The 20,539-nt window shown below is 45.8% G+C and overlaps 1 protein-coding gene across 1 annotated transcript in view; it reads right to left on the bottom strand.

Annotated features, from left to right (window-relative positions):
• The window catches only part of REV3L (REV3 like, DNA directed polymerase zeta catalytic subunit), a 96,029-nt gene extending 91,720 nt beyond the window's left edge, over positions 1-4,309 (bottom strand). Inside the window, exon 1 of the mRNA XM_048492641.1 lies at positions 3,894-4,309. Within this exon, the coding sequence (XP_048348598.1) occupies positions 3,894-4,032 (139 nt within the window). The 5' untranslated portion in view covers positions 4,033-4,309. The remainder of the gene's footprint in view (positions 1-3,893) is intronic.
• Positions 4,310-20,539: the final 16,230 nt, after the last annotated feature.

The following is a 20,539-nucleotide window of genomic DNA, read 5'->3' as shown; positions in this document are numbered from 1 at the left end:
CATATACCCTCTAGGATTCTATACACTCTTGGGGCTGGAGCAAGTTAATTCTTTCCCCTATCCCCTTGATCTGCTCTGAACTTCCTGTATACCTAAAGTGTATTAAGTCCTCAATAGACCAGATTCTTATTTATTTATTGGGGGGGGGGGGGGAATCTGTAAAGCCATATGTTACTGCATGCCTAGGATTTCCTCCTGCAAAAATATGTACAGACTCTTACTGTCTACAGATTGCCTGGATTTGCTGTTTTGTTCCTGGCAATATTAGCTATAGTGATTCTTTTGAAAGGCAGTATAATTCACTGAAAGGAAATCTTCCATTGTCATCTTGCACATATCATGGTCATAATTTTCACAACAGAATATCCTCCTTGAACGGAAAAAGTTCCCAGCTAATGCAGGAGATTCAGTATTAGCAGGCTTGTATTTGGTAGAATGTACATAGAGTAGATTTTTTAGGTAGAAGTCTCCATATTCATTCACACAAATATCAATCACAAAGTGTGATAATTAACGTTGCTGTGGGATTATTTGTATGTTGCATTCCACCGAAAATCAGTTACAAAAAGGAGAGTGCCATACAGAAGCTTCTAGCCCAGTGTAAAGTCTATAAATGTCATATATAATGATAATGACCAGGTGACCTGCGGAGAAATATTTACTGAACTGAAAGGATTTCTGTTTTTCCCCATCTAAGGCCACTGTTCTACTATAAACAGTATCTAAAACATTCACCCAATACACTAACTGTGCAATGGAAGGGGGGGGGAGGCATTGGAAGTTGTGGCCCCTGTACTAGTGTCACTGCCACTTGAGCCACCCAAACAGGTACAGATTGCCACCTGAGCCACCCAAACAGGTACACAGGGACAGTTACATCCATGGCAGGGCGCTGCATGACTCCACAGTGGCTGAATCCAGAGGTTTGGCCCTGTGCTGTCAGTCCTCTGCCACAGGAGACCATCCCAGTGAAGATGAGGGGCAAGACCAACTTCAGCCAACTTCCAAAGCCCCCCAAAAGGAGGTCACGCCATTTAATGCTTCTGTGGAAGTGGTGCAGCTGATCTGTCCCTGCTTGCCATGTACCCCCCTCTTTGGACTGGGCTGTACCAATCCTTTTGTGGCCTAGCAACATTAAGGGTTTTTTTTTAAATTGCAATACTGCTGGTCAACATTTTGATATTGGATCTCATGAGAAATATCATATGAACACAGACTATGTTGACTGAGCTGATGAGGCAGAAAGCTTACTTCTCAACAAAGCACCAGCTGAAGAACTTCATTTGAAACACAGGAAAAATGAGATGAGGACAAATGTATTAAAAAAATATGTAATGAGGCGTGACACAGTCCAATCCTAAAGACTGTTCTGCCTCTTCTCAGTATTAATGAACTTTTCATGCTTATTTCACTAAAAAGAAAATCTCACACAAATCTTTTATGCTCAAAAGTATATTGCTTCCTCCACTTTGTTACAAGTATAATGAAGCTCTTTTTTATTCCACAGGGCATTTGCAAGTGGTTAAGATGTACTGAGGGATTTGCTAACTGTTTCTGATATTACTATTTTTACTTTGCTAGTGGTTTCTATACTTTTATGGGATGTTTCAATGTTGCATTAATATCTAATTTGTATTATTACCCACCTCACATATCAGAAAAGTACTATGTACATTTATCAGTCAGTAGGCACAGACAGACATTATGTCTGTTTGACACTAACCCCCTCCCCCAAGACTTGATAAGTGCAGAGAACCGGGAAGCTTTCCCTTTCAGTCTTTTTTCACATACACCAGAGAAGCAGTGTTTCTCCCTTTTGTAAAAGCTCAGTGAGAATGGTGAACATACTGTTCCCTCCCCCTAGTTATTCATGAACTAAAGTGAACTAAAGTAAAGAAGGCATGATTCTCTGCTTTTGAATTAGGCACTGCAGGAAGGAAAACAAAAACCCTTCCATCCTTTTTTCCTAAATTCTCTGTAGCTCATAATGACACAATAAAAGGGGTTTTTTGTGTGTTAAACATCTAGAGTTGTTTGAGGGATGAGCATACTTGCTGCTAGTGATTAAACATATGAACAATGAAATCCAAAAATGTCACTATTATAATTAAAACTAACCACCTCATGAGAAGCAATAGTTATGGTCAAGAAACAGAACACCAAACTCCAAATTATCAACTAAGCAAACACTTAAGCAGAGCATTACATAACACTCAAATATCCTCCCTTCATATTGATTGGAAGACTACTGACATATGAACAATTACAAATATATAATTATAAAGAACATATATAACACTAAGTATGCACAAAACATAACAGAAAAGTTACTGCTGTTAAATATTAGCATATTTTGGGAGGAACAACTAAATACAAGTCCAGTAGTACTTTACACACCAAAAACATTTTTGATGCATAAGCTTTCAAATCAAAGCTCCTTTTGTCAGATTCAGCAATATAGATAATGCATACCTGACAAAGGCAGCTCTGACTCCCGAAACCTTAAACCCCCAAATTCCTGTTGGTCTCCAAGGCATTAATAGAGTTGGAGCTAGCTGTTCTCCTGCAAACCAAAATTGCTACACTCTGAAAATACACTTCTCTCTGTCAAAAGCAGCCCTTAGTATTGACAAGTGTTCCTTTATGACTTCTGGGTTTTGCCATACCATCCCAAGTCACTGTATGCTGACTACAGGTTAACCAATTTGTTAAAATAACAGAGAACAATATCATAAAGAAAAACAAAGAGAGACACAGGTGTTGACAGGAGGGGAGTGTAACCAGTAACAGGTGTTCAAAGAAAGTCCATGAAAAGGAGATTTTAAAAACCCCACCATTCAGCAATGCCTAAGAAGGTATCAATATACTAGGACTTAGGGTATTCCTGGGGTACCTTCAGGACTAAAATGCAGGATAGAAACCAATCTTGAAAAATATACAAGCTTTAGAGAAGGCCAATTTAAACACAGTGATGTCCTTGTGATGTAGCCTCAATGAAACCATCATGTACAGCTCACAAACCTGGCACACCTGAGGATGTTATATACACTTAAATTGAAAAACAAGAAGAGTTATGGCTCTGCACAGCCGCTAGGACACAAGCAGTGTTTATACAGCTGCATTTCATTATTGCTTATAATATATGGGGGGCGGGGTGAGGGAAAGAAGCGGAGGATGATCGTCTGCTGCCAGCAGCGTATGCACAAGGATTATACACTTCATACACAGACAACTGGTTGTAGTGGGTTTTCCGAGCTGTATGGCCGTGATCTGGTAGATCTTGTTCCTAACGTTTCGCCTGCATCTTTGGCTGGCATTTTCAGAGGTGTATCACAGAGGGAAGTCTGTTACACACTGTGTCCAGACTTCCCACTGTGGTACGCTTCTGAAGATGCCAGCCACAGATGCAGGCGAAACGTTAGGTACAAGATCTACCAGATCACGGCCACACAACCTGCAAAACCCACAACAACCAGTTGAATCCTGCCCTGAAAACCTTCGACAATACAAAGTATAGATAACCCCATATTCTCTTTCTACCACGGTAAGGGGCCAGCGGTGCGATCCCTTTTAAGGGTAGCCACTCTCCCTTTGCCAACACGCATTCACGAATACAGCTGGGGTTGCATTTGCCTTCCCCAACACAGACAGGCGGGGCCTCGGTCACCGACAAGTTCACTCAACCGCAGTGGCCAGGGAAGGGGGGCAACGGGGATGTGAGGCCCGCGCGCCAACCCCCCAGGAGGTAAGGGCCAAGGCCGGGTCTGCTTGCCCGTCTAAGGAGAGCGCTTGGCGGATACCACAAAGCAGAGCTTGGGGAATACTACAGGACTCCAGAATGCAGACCTTCACCGCAGTGAGTCCCTCACTTGGGCGGGCTCCGCGTCGCTTACCTGTCGGCGTAGACCCGAAGACTCTCACCACGGGCACCCTCTTGACCGGCGCCTCCCTGAAGGGGGACTGGCAGGGATCCAGGCCGGGCAGAGGGCTGCTCATATAGTAATCGGCGGTCACGACCCTCACTGAGAACATGTTCGCCGTCGCTGGGGTAGACGCCGGCGAGGACGGCAGCAGCGGACACCCCGGTGATGAGGCTCCCCTCCTCCGCCCGCCGCTGCTGCAGCACGAGTGCAACCCCCTCCCTGCCCTCACCCGCCGCGTCTCGCGCTCACGCGCATGAACGACAGCGGCTGGAGCACGCGGGGGGCAGGAGGCGGCGGCAAAAGGAGCCACTGAGCGCGCGCGCGCCTCGTTGAAGCCGTCTAAAACCAGGCAAACTGCACGCGCTCCCCGATCACAAACGGCTCTCTCCTCTCAGTGCGGGAGGATCGCCGCTGTAGTTTCCTGACTGCGGCTGTTGTTGCCATGATGATGATGTCACGGACCCAACCACTCACTCACGGAAGGGGCGGTGGGTTGGGAACAGGAGGGAAGGCCCTCTTCGCGTCTACTTTCACGCGAGGATGCGTTTAACCGCCTACTGGTACTTCAAACGATGGTATCGATTGCCAGCGTTGTTTCTTCCAGGCTGGAGAAAGACTGACGGCTGAAGAACGTTAAATCACCGGTGACTTAAGGGTGGCTGTTTCTCTCCCCTCTACTTAGCCGCCATTTCGGAAGCAGAGCTGTGGAAAGGTGAGTCCTTAGAGCGCGCGGGGCGGGGCGGTTACAGGGAAATCTCGTGTCGTTGGCGCTCACGAAATGCCGAGGGAAGGGGAGGAGTCGACGACAGCCTCAGAGGGTAACGCTTACCTCGCGGGAGCCGCCGCCCTTTTGTACGCAGTGGGGAGGGGTGGATAGAGAGGAGCATGAATGGAGCCTACAAAAGGGCGGCGGCTCCTGCCGCTGCTAAACATGCTACTGGCTGAAGCACGGGCGGTTGTGGCGCGCGCTGCGGAGGAAGAAGGCGTTCTCACTCGTTCTCTCTCCCCACCCCCAGCCTTTCCGCGAGTTCTCGCGTGTGTTGTCAAAACTCAGCCCGGGATATTCAGTGTTCTCGACTTTACGAGTAGCCTCATCAGCCTTGGGCCTTGTTGGCAGGAGATGACGTTTCCCCCCTAAGGCCCCCCCCCCGTTCTATATTCTCTCTGATTTTATTTTATTGTGTTGTGTACCAAAAGAGAGATCTCGCTGTGGTTGTTACATTATATATACATGTCTTTTTTGCCTTCCTACCCAGCCCCCTTGAAGTTGATGGCAGCGTTCCAGGCTGAAGATTCACACTGGAAAGGTAGAATGATATCCCTGAAGGTTTAAAAAAAGTTACACAGAGCCATACTTGTCCAGACAAAATCCAAAATCAGTGACAAAATCAAGGTAATACTTTTTATTAGGAGATTTCCCTGTAACCGCCCTGCCTCGTGCACTCCAAGGACTCAATTTTCCACAGCTCTGCTTTGGGGTTATATCCTATCACTCTGCTCAGTTATTCTTGATGTAAGAGCATCTTGCATCGGGGGTAGGGCGGTATAAAAAACCCATAAATAAAAAAATAATAATAAATAAATATAGCAAGTATAAGGATGGAAAGAATTGATCCACAGATATTTTAATATGTTCCCAGGACTGGAACTTGCAGACCTGGTTCCAAGAGGTGAAGGTTCCCAGCAATAAAGGCTGAGTTATGTGAATAAAGCAAGTGAAAGCTTCATAAAATTTCTGGGAGAAATTGTGTTAGGGTCAGCAGTATATCTAGGAGGTGACAGGGGAGTCAGCCCAGGCGCCACTTTTTTGGGGGGTGCGTTTTGTGGCTACACACCTGACCCTCCAACTATGCCCTGGTTGGAGATCCCCCATTTGGGAACACAGTTGAAGGCCAGTGAATGGAGCTTGTCTTGTTCATAGTTACCACATGGAGATTGCAAACAGGGCCACCTGGGCTTGCCCTGCCCTCATCTCCACTTGGAGGTTGGGTGTGCTACATCCAATCTCCATGTGAAGATGGGAGCAGCAAAGGCTGATTTGAGCCTGGCTGAGGTCAGACTTGGACTGTGCACTAAGCTGCAGCTTAGAGCTAGATTCAAGCCTGGCCTCAGCTGAGCTCAGACTGAAACTGTCTGCTCTTGATCCTTCTAGCTTTATACTGTTAGCCCTGTACCCAAGCTCCACCTCCAGTCAGGTGACTCAGCTTCAGAGACTCTGAAGTAGCTGACTTCAGTCTGAGCGTGGCTGGGACCAGACTTGAACCCAGCTCTAAGCATGCAGCTCCTGAATGAGTCTCTACTTCCCCCCCCCCCACCCCACAATATGGCAGTTGAGTGTGGGGCCAGTTCCACACCTGACCTCCACTTTGAGAGGGGGTGGGTTGAGCCAGCTCACCCTGTCCTGTTCACAATCTCCATGCAGAGATTGTGAACAGGGTGAGCCCCGCTCGCTCTGCCCCCCCTCCACAGAGTGTGGAGTGATCTGGCCCTACGCCTGTCCTTCATGTGGAGGAAGGGAGCCGAGCCCCACTCACCAACCTTCAACTGTACCTCACCTGGTAGGGGCAGAGTGCCTGGCTTGTCCTGGGTGCCATTTTAGGTTGCTATGTCCCTGGTTAGGGGACAGTTCTTGCTTTGTTATAACCACCACATCTTTTAAATCTTAGATCACATTGTGTCTTTCTCAGGCTTTCTGAGCCTAACTTGAGGAAGTGGAACCCTTGGGTCCTCAGTAGTAGAGACAGCTATCAGGAGTGAAAAGAATGTTTTATTTATTTCTCTGTTTTATAGAGGTGTAAAAAAATGAAATGTTTGTACTGAACAAACCTTGTTTCCAGTCTGTGGCACCTCCTGGGCTGCTTTTGGTCAGAATAGTCAAAAGGTGTATCATCAATTACTTTTTCAGAAATGTATGGAAATCAAACTGAGAATCCTTATTGTGCATGTTAAGTGTACATGTGTTAAGACAAAATATTAATTTCATCATGAATCACAAACCCTTACACTCTGATTCTCTTCTGAGGGGAAAAAACCCTCACCTAGCAGCCAAAGATTCCATTTTCTTTCATCTGTTCCTAGCCACTCAAAGTAACCATGGGTTGCAAAGTGGTCAGATTTCCAAGATAAAAGACTTTTTCATTAAACTGTGCATATATCCCTGAAGATCCCATATACCAAATGCAGGCACCCTTTACCTTTATGAAAATGGGCATTGCCTATCCCAGATTTCAGGTGCTAGGCTTAACAAATTTTATTTCTAGAGGTGGTTTCTCTCATCACATTCTGCTCTCTTTAGCAAATATATTTGGCAACAACTCCTTGTTGTTTTCCCATTTAATGCCTTGCATTTTATTTTACTGTAAGTGAAATTTATGAATTGGGAATGGCCTGGCACACTAGCTGCTTGTTTGCATCTGAAATCAACATGGAAATATAAAAGTGTCATTTGCATAGATTATTGAGAATTTCCTTAAGGCAGGAGACAGATGGATTTGGATCAAATTAGTCCTACTATTCAGTTCTCCCCTGTAAATAAAAATAATGTATTTTTTTTAAAGTAGGGGGGTGTTTGTGATTTTCAGATGTAGTAGAGGTTCCTCTGCAGAAATCTGGATCGTGATAAAAACATGTTTACAGTCCGTTCCAGTGTTCTCGAGGCTAGACTTTGCCTGGATTCTTCTTTTATGGGTCCCATATTGTCCTAATTAAAATTCTTAATTTGTTATGATTTCTGATATAAGTTCGTCAAATTCAGTAGAGAATTTAATTTTTTTCTGTTATATTGATGGGGTGTTTTGTGTATTTTTAAAATTTGTGTGTGAAACTAAGCTTTAGGCCTGCATATGAATTAATTTTGTTTGCACTATTTGTAGTCTACCTTAAAAAGACTCAAGGCAGAGGATGCAATGAACACTTACTCATGGAATTCTCACATTGGCCCTTTTAACTGTGCAGTGAGGCCGAAGTATGGTCTCCTTGCATATCTCAGTTTACGTCCGAGGAGGCAGCCCTGTCCTCCACTGCAGCTAGTCCCAACAGACCTGTGTTTCCTGATTCTCTTTACTCCGCCCCTCTTAAAGGCATACATCTCATAATACTCAGTAGTCACAATACTATAGAGCAGAAGCAAAATGGGGGAGGTTGGCTGGAACCAGAAACAGACCCTGCTTGTGCTGTTCCTTGCAAAAAGCCAAATCTGTTATATCGATACATTGATGTATTGAAATGAGCATTAGAGAAGCAGGAAGGATCCAGCAACATCGAATGGGACAAGAGGGAATAGATGGACGGCAGTGCGAGGAGTGGGAAGGGTGGACCTAGGCAGGCTGGCTTTGGGTAGAGGGACAAGGTCTGGAGCAAAGCTGTGCTCACTGGAAAATCTCCCTGCTCTGGCAGTGAAGCAAAATTAAATTCATGCTACAAGTAGTCTCACTTGCTGCAGGGAGACGAAAAATGGAAAGCAGGGCTTGAGGAAATGTGTCCATGTAAGAAATCTTGCTACAAGAGACATTTGTCCCCATTGTGCAGTAGATGCCTTGTGCGTAACTGACCAGTGTAAGTCAGTATAACCAATGGAGTAAGACAGCTGATAAGTGAACTAATACAACTTGGATTACGGAAATCTGAGAACAAAGCATAAGTTTTAGACATATGTTAACAGTGCCACAGTAGATATCATTGTGAGAGCAATTCATATGTAGTAGAGCTTTTGAATAATCCTCAGATTTCAAGTGCAGTTTTTTTCCCTTGACAGCTGCTGTATAAATAGCAATTCCATGAAAGGGTGTATGTGAATAAGGAAAAGAAGGAACCTTCCAGATTATTCAATATCCAAATCCCCTTGTTCATACTTCTGTTTAACAACACTGAACTTCTTTGCCCTTTCAGAACTATCAGTATCAGTTTGTTGCTTGCCAATACATTGTCCCCAGTGATCATCTGCGGATCTTAATATACAATTGGTATCAATCAAAGAAAATTAAATAGCTCTGTTCATTTATATACCTTTAACAGACTATTTTTGTCTGTATGTGCCCTCAAGGCAGCTTCAGTTATCAGACTGGGAATTATGAATAGCTCCTCCAGTTAGGCCAATAAGAGCTGTTTCATCTTAGGCTTTCTCAGTCTCTCCTACTCTATGGGTCATACTCCCTGAGCATGTAAGGGAAGGCCCCAACCTTGCAAATATTTTAGAAGTGGTGGTGGTGGCTTTTAAGGGTTTGTGAGAGGAAGTCAGATATTGTGATGGGTAATGAGTTGCTTTCTTCGTTGTATTTATATCATTAGTTGGCAAGAATTGAGCCATTAGTTGGTTTAAGTAATTGAAGTCGTGCCCGCGAAGTCGCAAGAAAGAGACGAGACGCAGAGATATCATCTGGTGGAGAGAGCCAGCAACAGGAAGCGCGGGATCCCGTGATCCTGGCAACTCTGCCGTGTGCTCGTCCCTTGCACCTTTTATTAGGGTTTCACTAGGGGCGTGTAAAGGGGTCGGGCAGGCGGGAGGTCGGGAGAACGGGAGATCATCATGTGATGCATGATCTCATCGGGCTGCTACATTCAGGAGGAAGCATCCGCGTCTGGGTCTAATCCTCACCTGAGGGCAAGGGCCCTTTTGTCCCTTTGTATGGGACACCTGGTGACCACGAGTCAGGCAGTTCATGACCCATGACTCACGGGGGAGCGGGGGTTGGGGGAGCGTGTGCGCCCAGAAGGCCGTAGCTGGCACTGGCATTCCAGGCGCTCTTTCTACGGTTCTGCTGGGTTTGCGGGCTCACCCCTACATCTCCCCAATTCTAACGTTTTAGGAAGGAAGCCGAATTAGTTGGGGCAATTTAGGGGGACACTTGCCTCTCCAGGAACTCGTTCGAGCTGGCTGAGCTGTTTGTGTAACATGAGAACCTGGTTTCGATGTAGGGGAAGGTCAAAGGGTTTCTTACAAACGTTACAGGCAAAAGCAGATATACATTGAATAAGGCAGGATCCAACAACAAGGGATACAATCAAACCAATGAAGAACTTAACCATCCTCCTGGCAGCCAGCTCCAAAGGGCAGACCACCAGTGAGGCAACACATTGTACTTCAGATTAGATACAATATCTTGCAATTCACACACTTTCATATGAATCAAATGGGAATTATCAGAGAGATTAAAACAACACATATTATTTACATTCTCACAGCCTTGGTGATGCAACAACAACAAGTAATCTATAGCGGCACGATTATCTAGGGTCGCTTGACGAAGCTCCTGCTGCTCGGAGGCCAGAGCATCCAGAGCAACCGAGGTGGAATTAATGGATTTCGCAAGGGCGCAGGCCAAACGGCCAATAGTCTTAGTGTTGTAGGAAGCGAGTCCGGGGACTCCCACAAGGGAGGTCGCGAGGGAGACGTATTCTGCCTCGGAGAGGGCAACCGCATCGCTCCGGCAGCCCGGGTCGAGAGGGAGGGTGGAGCGATGGCGGCGCTTGGGCTCCCGGGGCGGAGCCTGTGGCAAAACGATGGTGAAGCGGCTAAGGCAGCAAAGAGTCCCGGCAGAAAGACGAGCGGGGATGTAGTTGAAGGTTCTCTCCCCGCAAGTCCAGAACCAACCTTTGGGGAGCAGGATGTTCCCGTACACGGGGGGAATGTCCTCCATATGTGTGCAGTTCCAACTGGCCGAGCCGGTGAAGGGGCTCGGACCGGCTTGTGCTCCCGCGACATCGATGATGCGGGCACAAGTGTTGGACTCGTGGTTGGTGACGGTTTTGGTGATGAGGGAGAGAGCACCAGTGGGGAGGGTTTGGACGACAGGTCCCCAGTCGGCACTCATAGAATACCTGATAGACGAGGCATTCATGAAGGGGCTCAGGCCAGACTCCCCAAGGAAGTCTCCAGGGGCTTTGCAGACGGGAAGCAGGCAGGAGCTCAGCAAACTCCCCACCCCCAGATATTGGCCCAAGCAGAAGGACGAGACGTTGGCAGCGGCAGCGAACCGCTCCCGGATGTTGGCTTGATTAAGATCCAAGAGGGGGTGACCGAGCGCCACCGGCAGGAGGCAGCAGAGCAAGCAGATGATCGTGACTGCGGAATTTGCAGTAATAACCGCAAAGATGGCAACGCAGAGATCCTCGGGTGTCTCGGGGCGGCCACGTTGTTGCAGCAACTCCCGAGCCTGGCTGGTCGTTGCCTTGATGTCCCCCCAGGTCATCCGGGTCCTCGGACTGTTCTGGCGCTGGCGGCGGCTCCGTCGAGGCCGCGGGGCAGGGTCCTCCAGGGAGATCCGCTCCATCTCCGGGATGGGGTTGGTTTCCTTCTGGTGCCACTCCATGGGCTGGCCGGACATGGCAAACTGGAATCCACCGGGGACCTGTAGGGAGAAGGATTGAAGCATACCCCCTTCCCCAGGTTATGAGGGGGGCCGGGCCCTGCCAAGCTTGGTCTTGGCGCTGGTGGTAGTGGACCTGGGCGTGTGGGAGAGGCTCTGATTGCCCGAAGTGCCTCTCCATGGGGGGGCAGGTTTAAGTTTAAGTAAGGTTTAAGTAAGTGATTATAGTGAGTGGCACTGCTGATGTAGTCAGGGGGGCCACCCATTCCCCTTTCTTTAATTTGTTTGGACATGGACGGGAGGTACGAAGGGCAGGCAACTCCTATGGAAGATTGGCTTCAAAAACGTCATCAAGATGCGTCAAAGCGAGGGTCCGAGCCCCCGGGGAGGGGGGGGGGCGAGCGGACCGTCAAGGAATTGTGGGTATGCATACTTAATTTGCAGGACAAAGGAACTTCGGGAGCGCGCTCAGAGAAGGGGATGCATCAGAAAAGCAGGACAATCACACACTTGGGCGTTACTGTTTGGAACAAAAGGTTGGAGGAGGTTCCATCTGGGGGTGGATGTACTTACCATGACCACGAAGGTTAAGACAAACCTAGCGCTCAGAGACTGGGACCGCACCTGAGTATCTTGGGGAAATGCCGCCCGCCGAAACCACTCCTTAAGGGGCGGTTTCGGCTAAGCGCCTGGCGTCGAACGTGGTATTGATAAAGTTGCCAGGTGCTAGGCAGCCATAACCCAAGCAGGTTTGTGAGTGGGTTTGACGGCGGCAGCCCCTTTTTAACCTGGGGCCTGTCCTGGCAGTGCTGCGGTACCAGGACGGGCCCAGATTTTAACCCAGGGAGGGCCAGTCAGCCAATTGGCCCTCCCGCCTTTGCTGGTTGAAAAATTAGGAAAAAGGGGGGGGGGAAAGAGCTTCTGAGCAGGAGTCCTAGGGCTGAGACGGGGAACACAGTCGGGGTTGGGAGGTGGAGATTTCAATGTGACCGGCTGCTGGCTGTTCTTCTTCTGGGCAGCGGCCATCACCTCATTCAAACGGCGGTCTTGGTGATCCGTGTGTGTGTGTGGGGGGAAAGTAGTGGGAGTGGGTTTATCCAACCCAGACTAAGGTCGTCTTGACCTGACTCATGAGATCCCTTCCCCACAAGTTAACATGGATGTCCAAGACGATGGGGCGGACTGTGAGTTGTCGCTCGAGCCCCGGGCTGCAGACCGTGAGCTGGCGGATGCTCCGTCTCGCGGTTTGTTTTCCCCCCACCCCCCAAATGCGCGGGCAAGCCTCTGTTGGCCACTGATCAGGCCACTCGGCTGCTCTGATGACGGTTACGTCGGCACCGGTGTCCACAAGCCCCTTGAACGGACACCCTTCTATGGCGAGCTCCAGGTATGGGCGGGAGCTACCGATGGGCGTCTCCACTGCCGCCACGGTGGTGTCGGCTGCGCCTCGATGGCTACTTGGGCTCGTGGCCTTTATTGAATCGGCGGCAGGCAGCGCGTGGGGCAGGAGGATCAGCTGTGCGCAGCTGATCCCGGTGGGCAATTCCTGCGGGATGTTTGTCCACACTTGAATGTGAATGGCTCCCTGGTGTGTGGAGTCAATGACCCCTGGAACGACAAACAACCCCTGCTCAGCGGCGGAGGCTTTGGGCAAGACTAATCCGACGGCCTCCGAGGGAATGGGATCGCTGTACTGGGTCGGAGCAACGAGGATCTCATGGGGGAACTTGAGGGAAAGAGGTTGGGTGCAGGTGAGAGAGATACCACTGGAAGGAGGTGGTTTGGGCTCGGGCCTCGGTTCTTGGGGTCGGTTCAGTATTCTCCTCCTTGGTCCTGGGCTGGGGAGAGGCCCGGGTGCGAGTTTCCCAACGGGCACTCGCTTCTTCAGTGAAAGCCCTCCCGACACTGGGGGCATTTGGTCCTGGGCTTTCCCGGGGGCCTTCGCCTCCTGGGGGAGGACCCTCCTCCGTCAGGGTTGTAAGCCCCCCCACCGGGCGACCTACAATCCCTCCGGAAGTGTCCCGACTTGCCGCAGTTGAAGCACTCGCCTTGGGGCTGTCCCCTGGCGGTGGAGAGTGCTGCGGCTAGGAGACTGGCCTGATGCTCCTGCTGTGATCCAAAATGCCCCTGAAATGCTGCTTTTGGGAGACAAGCGACTCCCAGGGACAATGGGAGGAGGGAGTTGGAGGTCTGCCATGTGATAGCGAAATTTCCAAAGATTCCTCATAGGTCCCTCATAAACTTGCTTTATTCCGCATAAACTTGCTTTAAGATTCAAAAAGCAAAACTTCAGATAAACAGCAAATGAAAGTTTTTTAACTCCTGAGTAGTATCAAGGAAGACCTGAATAACTAAATGAAAATAGTTTCTTAGAAACAGTCAAATGTAAATTTGATCCTCTGCTTATGTGTCCCCATTTGAACTTGCAGGTCTTGCAAATCTGTAAAGGATTACAACTCTTGCTATAACTAGACCAATATGAACAGCTATTTTTAGCCTTTTAGAAGCAAAGAGACTCCTTATTTAGTTCTGACAGAACAAAAGGATTGTGCTTTCAACTGTTTGGGGAAACAGTACATGGCTTTTTTAGACTTTAAGCATTGTGCAACTTAAGGTGAAAGACATTCCTGGAAACCACATTCAGGATAATTTAGGAAAACTAAACGGTCATTGATTCCAGATGGTTCTCAACTACTTAACCACTGCTATGAGAAAACAAAATTATGGAAACTATTATACTACCCAGAATTGTTGATAAATATTCAGTCCCTTCATGTTACTTTGTACAACCCATTAAGAAAGGGAACTTCTAGCTAACTAAATAAATCAGCATAGTGGAATGCTGGAGGGCTTCTATTAATTAGCAAAAAGTTTCCAAAATATTTTTGTCACTTAATGCAGAATTCATTGTGGGTGCTTTTAAAATCAGTTTGAGCTTTGATAACTATGTTGCTTTGCATTCTGTTGTGAAGGAAAATAGTCCTGTGCTCTTAGTCAAGGTCAGTCACCAGCTTTTGCACTGAAATGAACATTTTATTTAAATTTCTCCTTCCCCCAGAGAACCGGATTCAGGATAGCTTATATCAAGTTCACAATATACAACAATAAAACACATATAAATTGAATTTAAATCATGTAGAATAAAATTCCACCAAAAGCCTACTTACAGCTGGCGCACATTCTAAAATTTTATCTGGAGGATGGTCTAAAGCTGACAGCCACACAGTGATGGAACCAGGAGGGATCCAATCACCAATTCAGGGAGGGGGAATGGAGGGAGAGGTAGGTGAGCTTGAAAATTTTCCAACTGTTGTTGTCATCAACTGTATGCCTGGTGGAGCATCTCTGTCTTATAGACCCTGCAGAATTGGGCTAGATCCCATAGGGCTCTGGTTTCACCAAGCAGAGAATTCTACCAGGTTGGAACCTGGGCGAAAAATGCTATAGTTGAGGAGAGCCAGGTATCTTTAGGACCAGGGATCACTAAGAGGTTGGAATTAGATGATTTCATGTTCTCTAAGGAGTATATATGGAGAGGCCCCAGACAATTTAGGGCTTTAAAGATTAAAAATAACACCTTGAACCTGATCCAGAATTCAGTCTGGAGCCTGTGACAGAGCAGCAGTGTTAATGTAGGCTCTACTTGGGGTCCACTGCATTCTGCACAAGTTGTAGCTTGTGGAGCAGCCTCAAAGATAACCCTGCATAGAGCAAGTTAAGGTAGTCTAATTTAGAGGTGACCATTGTCTGGATTACTGTGGGTAGGTTGGTATGGGTCAGGTAAGGGGTCAGTTGCTGAGCCTGTCACAGATGGAAGAATGCTGACCTGGCAAACTGCTTGACCTGGACCTCTAAAGAAAGGGAGGCATCCAGGAACATTCCCAAACTTCTGATGGGAGGAAGCTGGTTTGAGCTGAACTCCATCTAGTGCGGGAAGCTGAACTCTCCAATTCAATCCCCTCTCCAATTCAATCCCCTCTCAGCCATGAGACCACCATCTTTGATGGGTTCAATTTCAGACAGCTCTGTCTTAACCACCCCACCATTGCTTCCAGACATCTGGCCAGATTTTCTGGGATGGTATCTGGCTGGCCATCTACTAACAGATATACCTGGGTGTCATCAGCATACTAATGATAACTCATTCCAAAACTCTTGACTAGCTGGGTGAGGGGGCACATATCTATGTTAAAGGAGAGGACAGGGGAGAGGATTGCCCCTTGCAGGTCTTTGCATTTCAAAGGGTAATGCATTGAAGTTTTCTCCCTGAGTGCCACCCTCTGTCCCCAGCCTTGGATAAATAAGGTCAGCTATTGAAGGATTGTTCCATGATATCCAACAGTGGTGTGGTGGTGGGTAAACAGCTCAAGTTGACCATGTCGAAAGCTGCCGAGAGACTGAACAAAAACAACAGCACAGACTCACCTCTATCCAGCTATGGAGATTGTCAGAGCAACCAGCACAGTCTTTTCCCCATGGCCAGGCTGGAAGCCAGTTTGAAATGGATCCGGAGTCGATATGTCCTCCAGAAAAGTCTGCAGCTGTTCCATCACTGTTTTCTCAACTCCCTTACCAGAAACGACAAATGTAATACGGAGCAGTAGTTGTCTGGATAAAGTGGGTTCAGTGATGATTTTTTCAAGAGCAGTTTCACCACTGCCTCCTTCAGCCTTCCCAGAAAGAACCCCTGAAGTCAGGGAGAGATTGATAATATCTTCTACGAAAGCATGTAATGTCCCTGCACAGGCTTTAACCAGCTAGGACGAGCACAAGTTGTGGAGACAAGTGGTCAGTTTCACAGCTGGCAGAATCCTGTCTGCAGAATCCTGTCTACCGAAGCCATCTGAAATGATCTAATCCTGGACCCAAAGATGGCCAAAGGGCTTCTAGTTTACTGACTGCATTGCAGGTAATGAGAAGATCATGCCAGAGTGACAAGATTTTATCTGCAAAAAAGTTTGCAAATGCCTCACAAATAATAGCTAATGTTATCCCATCAAGTCACAGCTGACTTACGGTAACCCTAGAAGGTTTTCAAAGCAAGCGATATTCAAAGGTTTTGTCATTGCCTGCCTCTGTGTCACAATTCTGGTGTTCCCTGGAGGTTGTCCATCCAAATATTAATTAGGGCTGACCCTGCTTAGCTTTTGAGATTTGAAAAGATCTGGCTAGTCTGGGGCTATCAAGGTCAGGGCACAGATACCCTGTTTCCCCGAAAATAAGACAGTGTCTTATATTAATTTTTGCTCCCAAAGATGCGCTATGTCTTATTTTCAGGGAATGTCTTATTTTTCCGCTCCACAGCTGCATGCTCTGGTCGACGGACATGCTTCCAAACAAAAACTTTGCTACGTCTTACTCTCGCAGGATGCTTTATATTTAGCACTTCAGCAAAACCTCTACTACGTCTTATTTTCAGGGGATGTCTTATTTTCAGGGAAACTGTATATATGCAGATTTATTGATGATGATACCTATGGATTAAACAACAAGTCATCGCATTTAAAAAAACCCTCTGCAAATCATCAGTACAGTAAGCAATACCTATTGGCATGGCTTTCAATGAGACTGTTCAGTTTTGAATCATAGAACGCATAGTATATATACAGAACTATCTCCCAAGTGATCAAAGCACTTTGCATATATTACTTGAATAAACCTCATAAACAGATTTGAAAAGTTGACATACACAGGGATGGCTAGCTACCCAAAGTCATCCAGGGACTTCATGCCTGAAATGAGATTTTAAAAAGGGACTTCCAGCTCTTAAGCATGTTTCTATACCAGCTGCAAAGCAAGTATAAAAGATTCTTAAATGACAGGTGAAATTCAATCTCTTATGAACCAAAAGGAGTGTATAAATAAATTCATGACATGAAAAGTAGTAGTGGGCTTCTGATGTATCAATGTTGAGGGAAAAGGCTATTTGTACATTGCAGAAACACCTATTACCAACTTTTAATACCTGATGCACTCACTAGCATAAAAATCCAAGTAATTTACTAGTAGAATATCCACTGATACAAGATTATACTCTTTCATAAGTACTTGAGGGCAGCATAGTCTTGTGACGTAATGTGAAACCATTTTGCCATCTAATCTGACTCCACCCTTTCGAATCAATCCAGAGTCATTTGTTAGAATGCTACAGTGAATATATATGACTCAATACTACTCTCTGCAAGCAAGTTGCAAATTGTTAGCAGAAATGAAAAGCAGATGCCTGTTTAATTGCAAAAAGACATGAGTGTGTGCATGAATAGTATACCAAAAGAACATCCGTGTGGGAGCAGGGGAGCAATATAACATTAAAAGGATCTGCAGCAGTGGTGGGATCCAAAAATTTTAATAACAGGTTCCGATAGTGGTGGGATTCAAACAGTGGTGCTGCAGCACACACGCACCTCCAGTCCCTATTGGGCAGGGAGGTTGCTTTAGTAACCCCTTCTTGGCACTCAGAAAAAATTAATAACCACTTCTAGAGAAGTGCTGAGAACTGGTTGGATCCCACCTCTGGTCTGCAGCATCACTTTATTTAGTACACTTATGGTAGTATTAGTATCCTCATCCACAGAAGTCTTTATAGAACAAACAAAGATGTTCAAAAACGATTCTATCATTTTAAAATTAGCAAACACACATGTACTTTAGTGCCTACAATATGTTTTTAAACAAAATATTACATTTACTGATTATCACAATTAGCTTTTTGCAGAGTTATGACAAAAGGATGGTATGACTCTATCAAGTCCTATGGAGGGCTTCTGGGTGGCCGGTTTTTTTTCTTCTTTTGGCTGCCTAGCTGCACCACCTGGAAGTATTCTGGCGGCAGCAGCATCCTTTGCTACCCAATGGATCTGGATTGGGCTGTTACTCTATTAGTTCTAGTCTAAGAGGCTTAAACAGGCCAATTTCACCATTTCCATCCTCACTTTTTAATTGACTTTTCACTGCCCTTGATATTCATGCTTCCAGGATCATTCACAGCCCTTAACCAGACCATTTGGCTATCTTTTTACTCTTTCCAATGTTTTTCTTTTGGTTAATTTCAGCGCAGTTTGGAATAACTCTTTGGAGGTTTTTTTCCTTGACTTTGTAACCCAAGTAATTAGTATGTTGAACTAGGTGTGTGTTTTTTTGTTTTGTTGCTGGTTGTATTTTGTAGTTATATGTACTTAAGATATTGTAAAAAATTCTCTGTTTGAAATTTACCAAGTGCAATGAAAGATGAATAAAACCAATATGCTTTAAATTGTGAAGCCTTAATCATTTGATTTCATATACAAACTTGGCTATCTCTTGACTCACTGCCAGCTCAAAATCCTTTATGAAAGTTATTTATTTATTGAAACTTAGTTGAAAGGGGCCACCAGGGTAATCTATTCCAACCTCCTGAAAATGCAGGAACTACACTACAATGTCTCCAATAAGTATGTACACAATTGATACTTAAAAACCTCATGAGGGAGATGTCCTAACAAGGTTCCAGTGTCAAACACACCTCAGTGCCGGAAAGTTCTTACTCAAATTTAGATGAAACCTTCTTTGTTGCAATTTACATTCCTTAGTCTCAGTCTTATCCAACAATACTGAAAATATATCTATCACATTAAATAGCACCAGTTTCAGTAAAAATACTTAAAGGATCTCACAGTTTATATTTTTCCACATTTATTTCTATTGTCTCCCTGGTAGAAGTACCTGTGGAAAAATGTAATCCGTAAGAGAGATTGTGAAGTTTATTTAGAAATTCAGACTCATATTAAGACTCGTATTAAGGAGCACGAAAGACACTGTCAGCTTAACCATCATGAAAAATCTGCAGTAGCAGAACATGCTCTAAACAAAACTGGACATAACATTTTATTTGATAACACTGAAATTCTGGACAACTCAGAAGGTTACTATGTCAGATTACGGAGGGAGGCCATTGAAATCCACAAACACCAAGAAAACGTCAACAAGAAGGACGAGACTCTGAGAATTAACTAAACTTGGCTACCAATACTTAAAAACACCAGAATCAAAGACCAAGGCATGCTAGGTTCATGGACAATGGTCTCCACCCAGACACAGGGTTCATGCTGGGTTCATGGACAATGGACTCCACCTTGGCACAGGGTTTGCATTCACTAAGACTGTTGCTGCTGCAGGGAATGCAAATGTGAACCACTCCCTGGACTGAAAAACCCCACTCACAATACAATGCTATCAACCACAACTTTGCATAGCAAGTTCCACCCAAACACTTACTGATTGGTCACCCACCCTGGGACATGATAAACTTTCCCTTCTCACTGGACACAATGTATAACAGACTTCTCTCTATGAGACACCTCTGAAGATGCCAGCCACAGATGCAGGCGAAATGTCAGGAACAAGATCTAACAGACCATGGCCACACAGCCCGGAAAACCCACAACCACCAGTTGAATCTGGCCATGAAAGCCTTCGACAATGAATTTATTAAGAAATGTTTGTGATGGGGAATGTTTGTAAAAAAGCTTTTGGGAAGTCCATGGCTGCATACAGATTATGGTAGGGGTGAATTTTCTACATTTACTGGTATGCCTTGGTGATTTGCATGGGTTCTTTAACTCCACTTCTGCTCACAGGCAAAGGAAGAAAAATAGTTCTTAATAATATGTGCTTGAGAGAGGGGAGACTGTGCCTGTCACAGATGACCAACCACAGTGCAGTTATGCTATGCTGGGGGCAAGGTGGGCAAACAAAATAATGCACTACTTCGGGACAGGAAAGTAAACTTTCAGTCACATACAGGTTTCTTAAATTCAATATGTATTTGTACACAATTTTAAAATGAAGAGGACTTAAATCACTCAGATCCTTGATTTGGTTCCTTTTGCTTAAGGCAACAGCATACCCTTTCAGAATCAACTTGCAATGTGGCATGTTAGAAAGAAAGCCACACCGAGCATCCATGTAACAAGGGTGTATTTTATTGGGCAATATACCTAATAAACAGTAATGTTGGGAAACAAACCATTTTTATTCCAGTTAAAAAAAGAATTTGTTGAATGAGTTGGTCTCTGTATGATAAGCTTGTTATGCATACAGCGGTGACTATGAGATGCAGTGTTTCATCTGCTAGGCAACTGAGAAAATTCATTATGCACATTTATCACAGGATCCACTTCATTAGATGAATGGATCTGGGAGAATAAGCTATTATCTCAGAGGAGTCTTCCGAGCTCCAGCACAAACTGTTTACTGATGTACAGTCATTTTGCTTATACAATGAGCGTCTTTATAGCAAAGTGAATGATGCAGGAAGTTCATTCTCCTCCATCC

The sequence above is a fragment of the Sphaerodactylus townsendi genome, linkage group LG01, assembly GCF_021028975.2.
Source record: "Sphaerodactylus townsendi isolate TG3544 linkage group LG01, MPM_Stown_v2.3, whole genome shotgun sequence".
NCBI lineage: Eukaryota > Metazoa > Chordata > Lepidosauria > Squamata > Sphaerodactylidae > Sphaerodactylus > Sphaerodactylus townsendi.
Note: the sequence above shows the minus strand (reverse complement) of the source record. Positions and strands in the feature narration are given on the sequence as shown.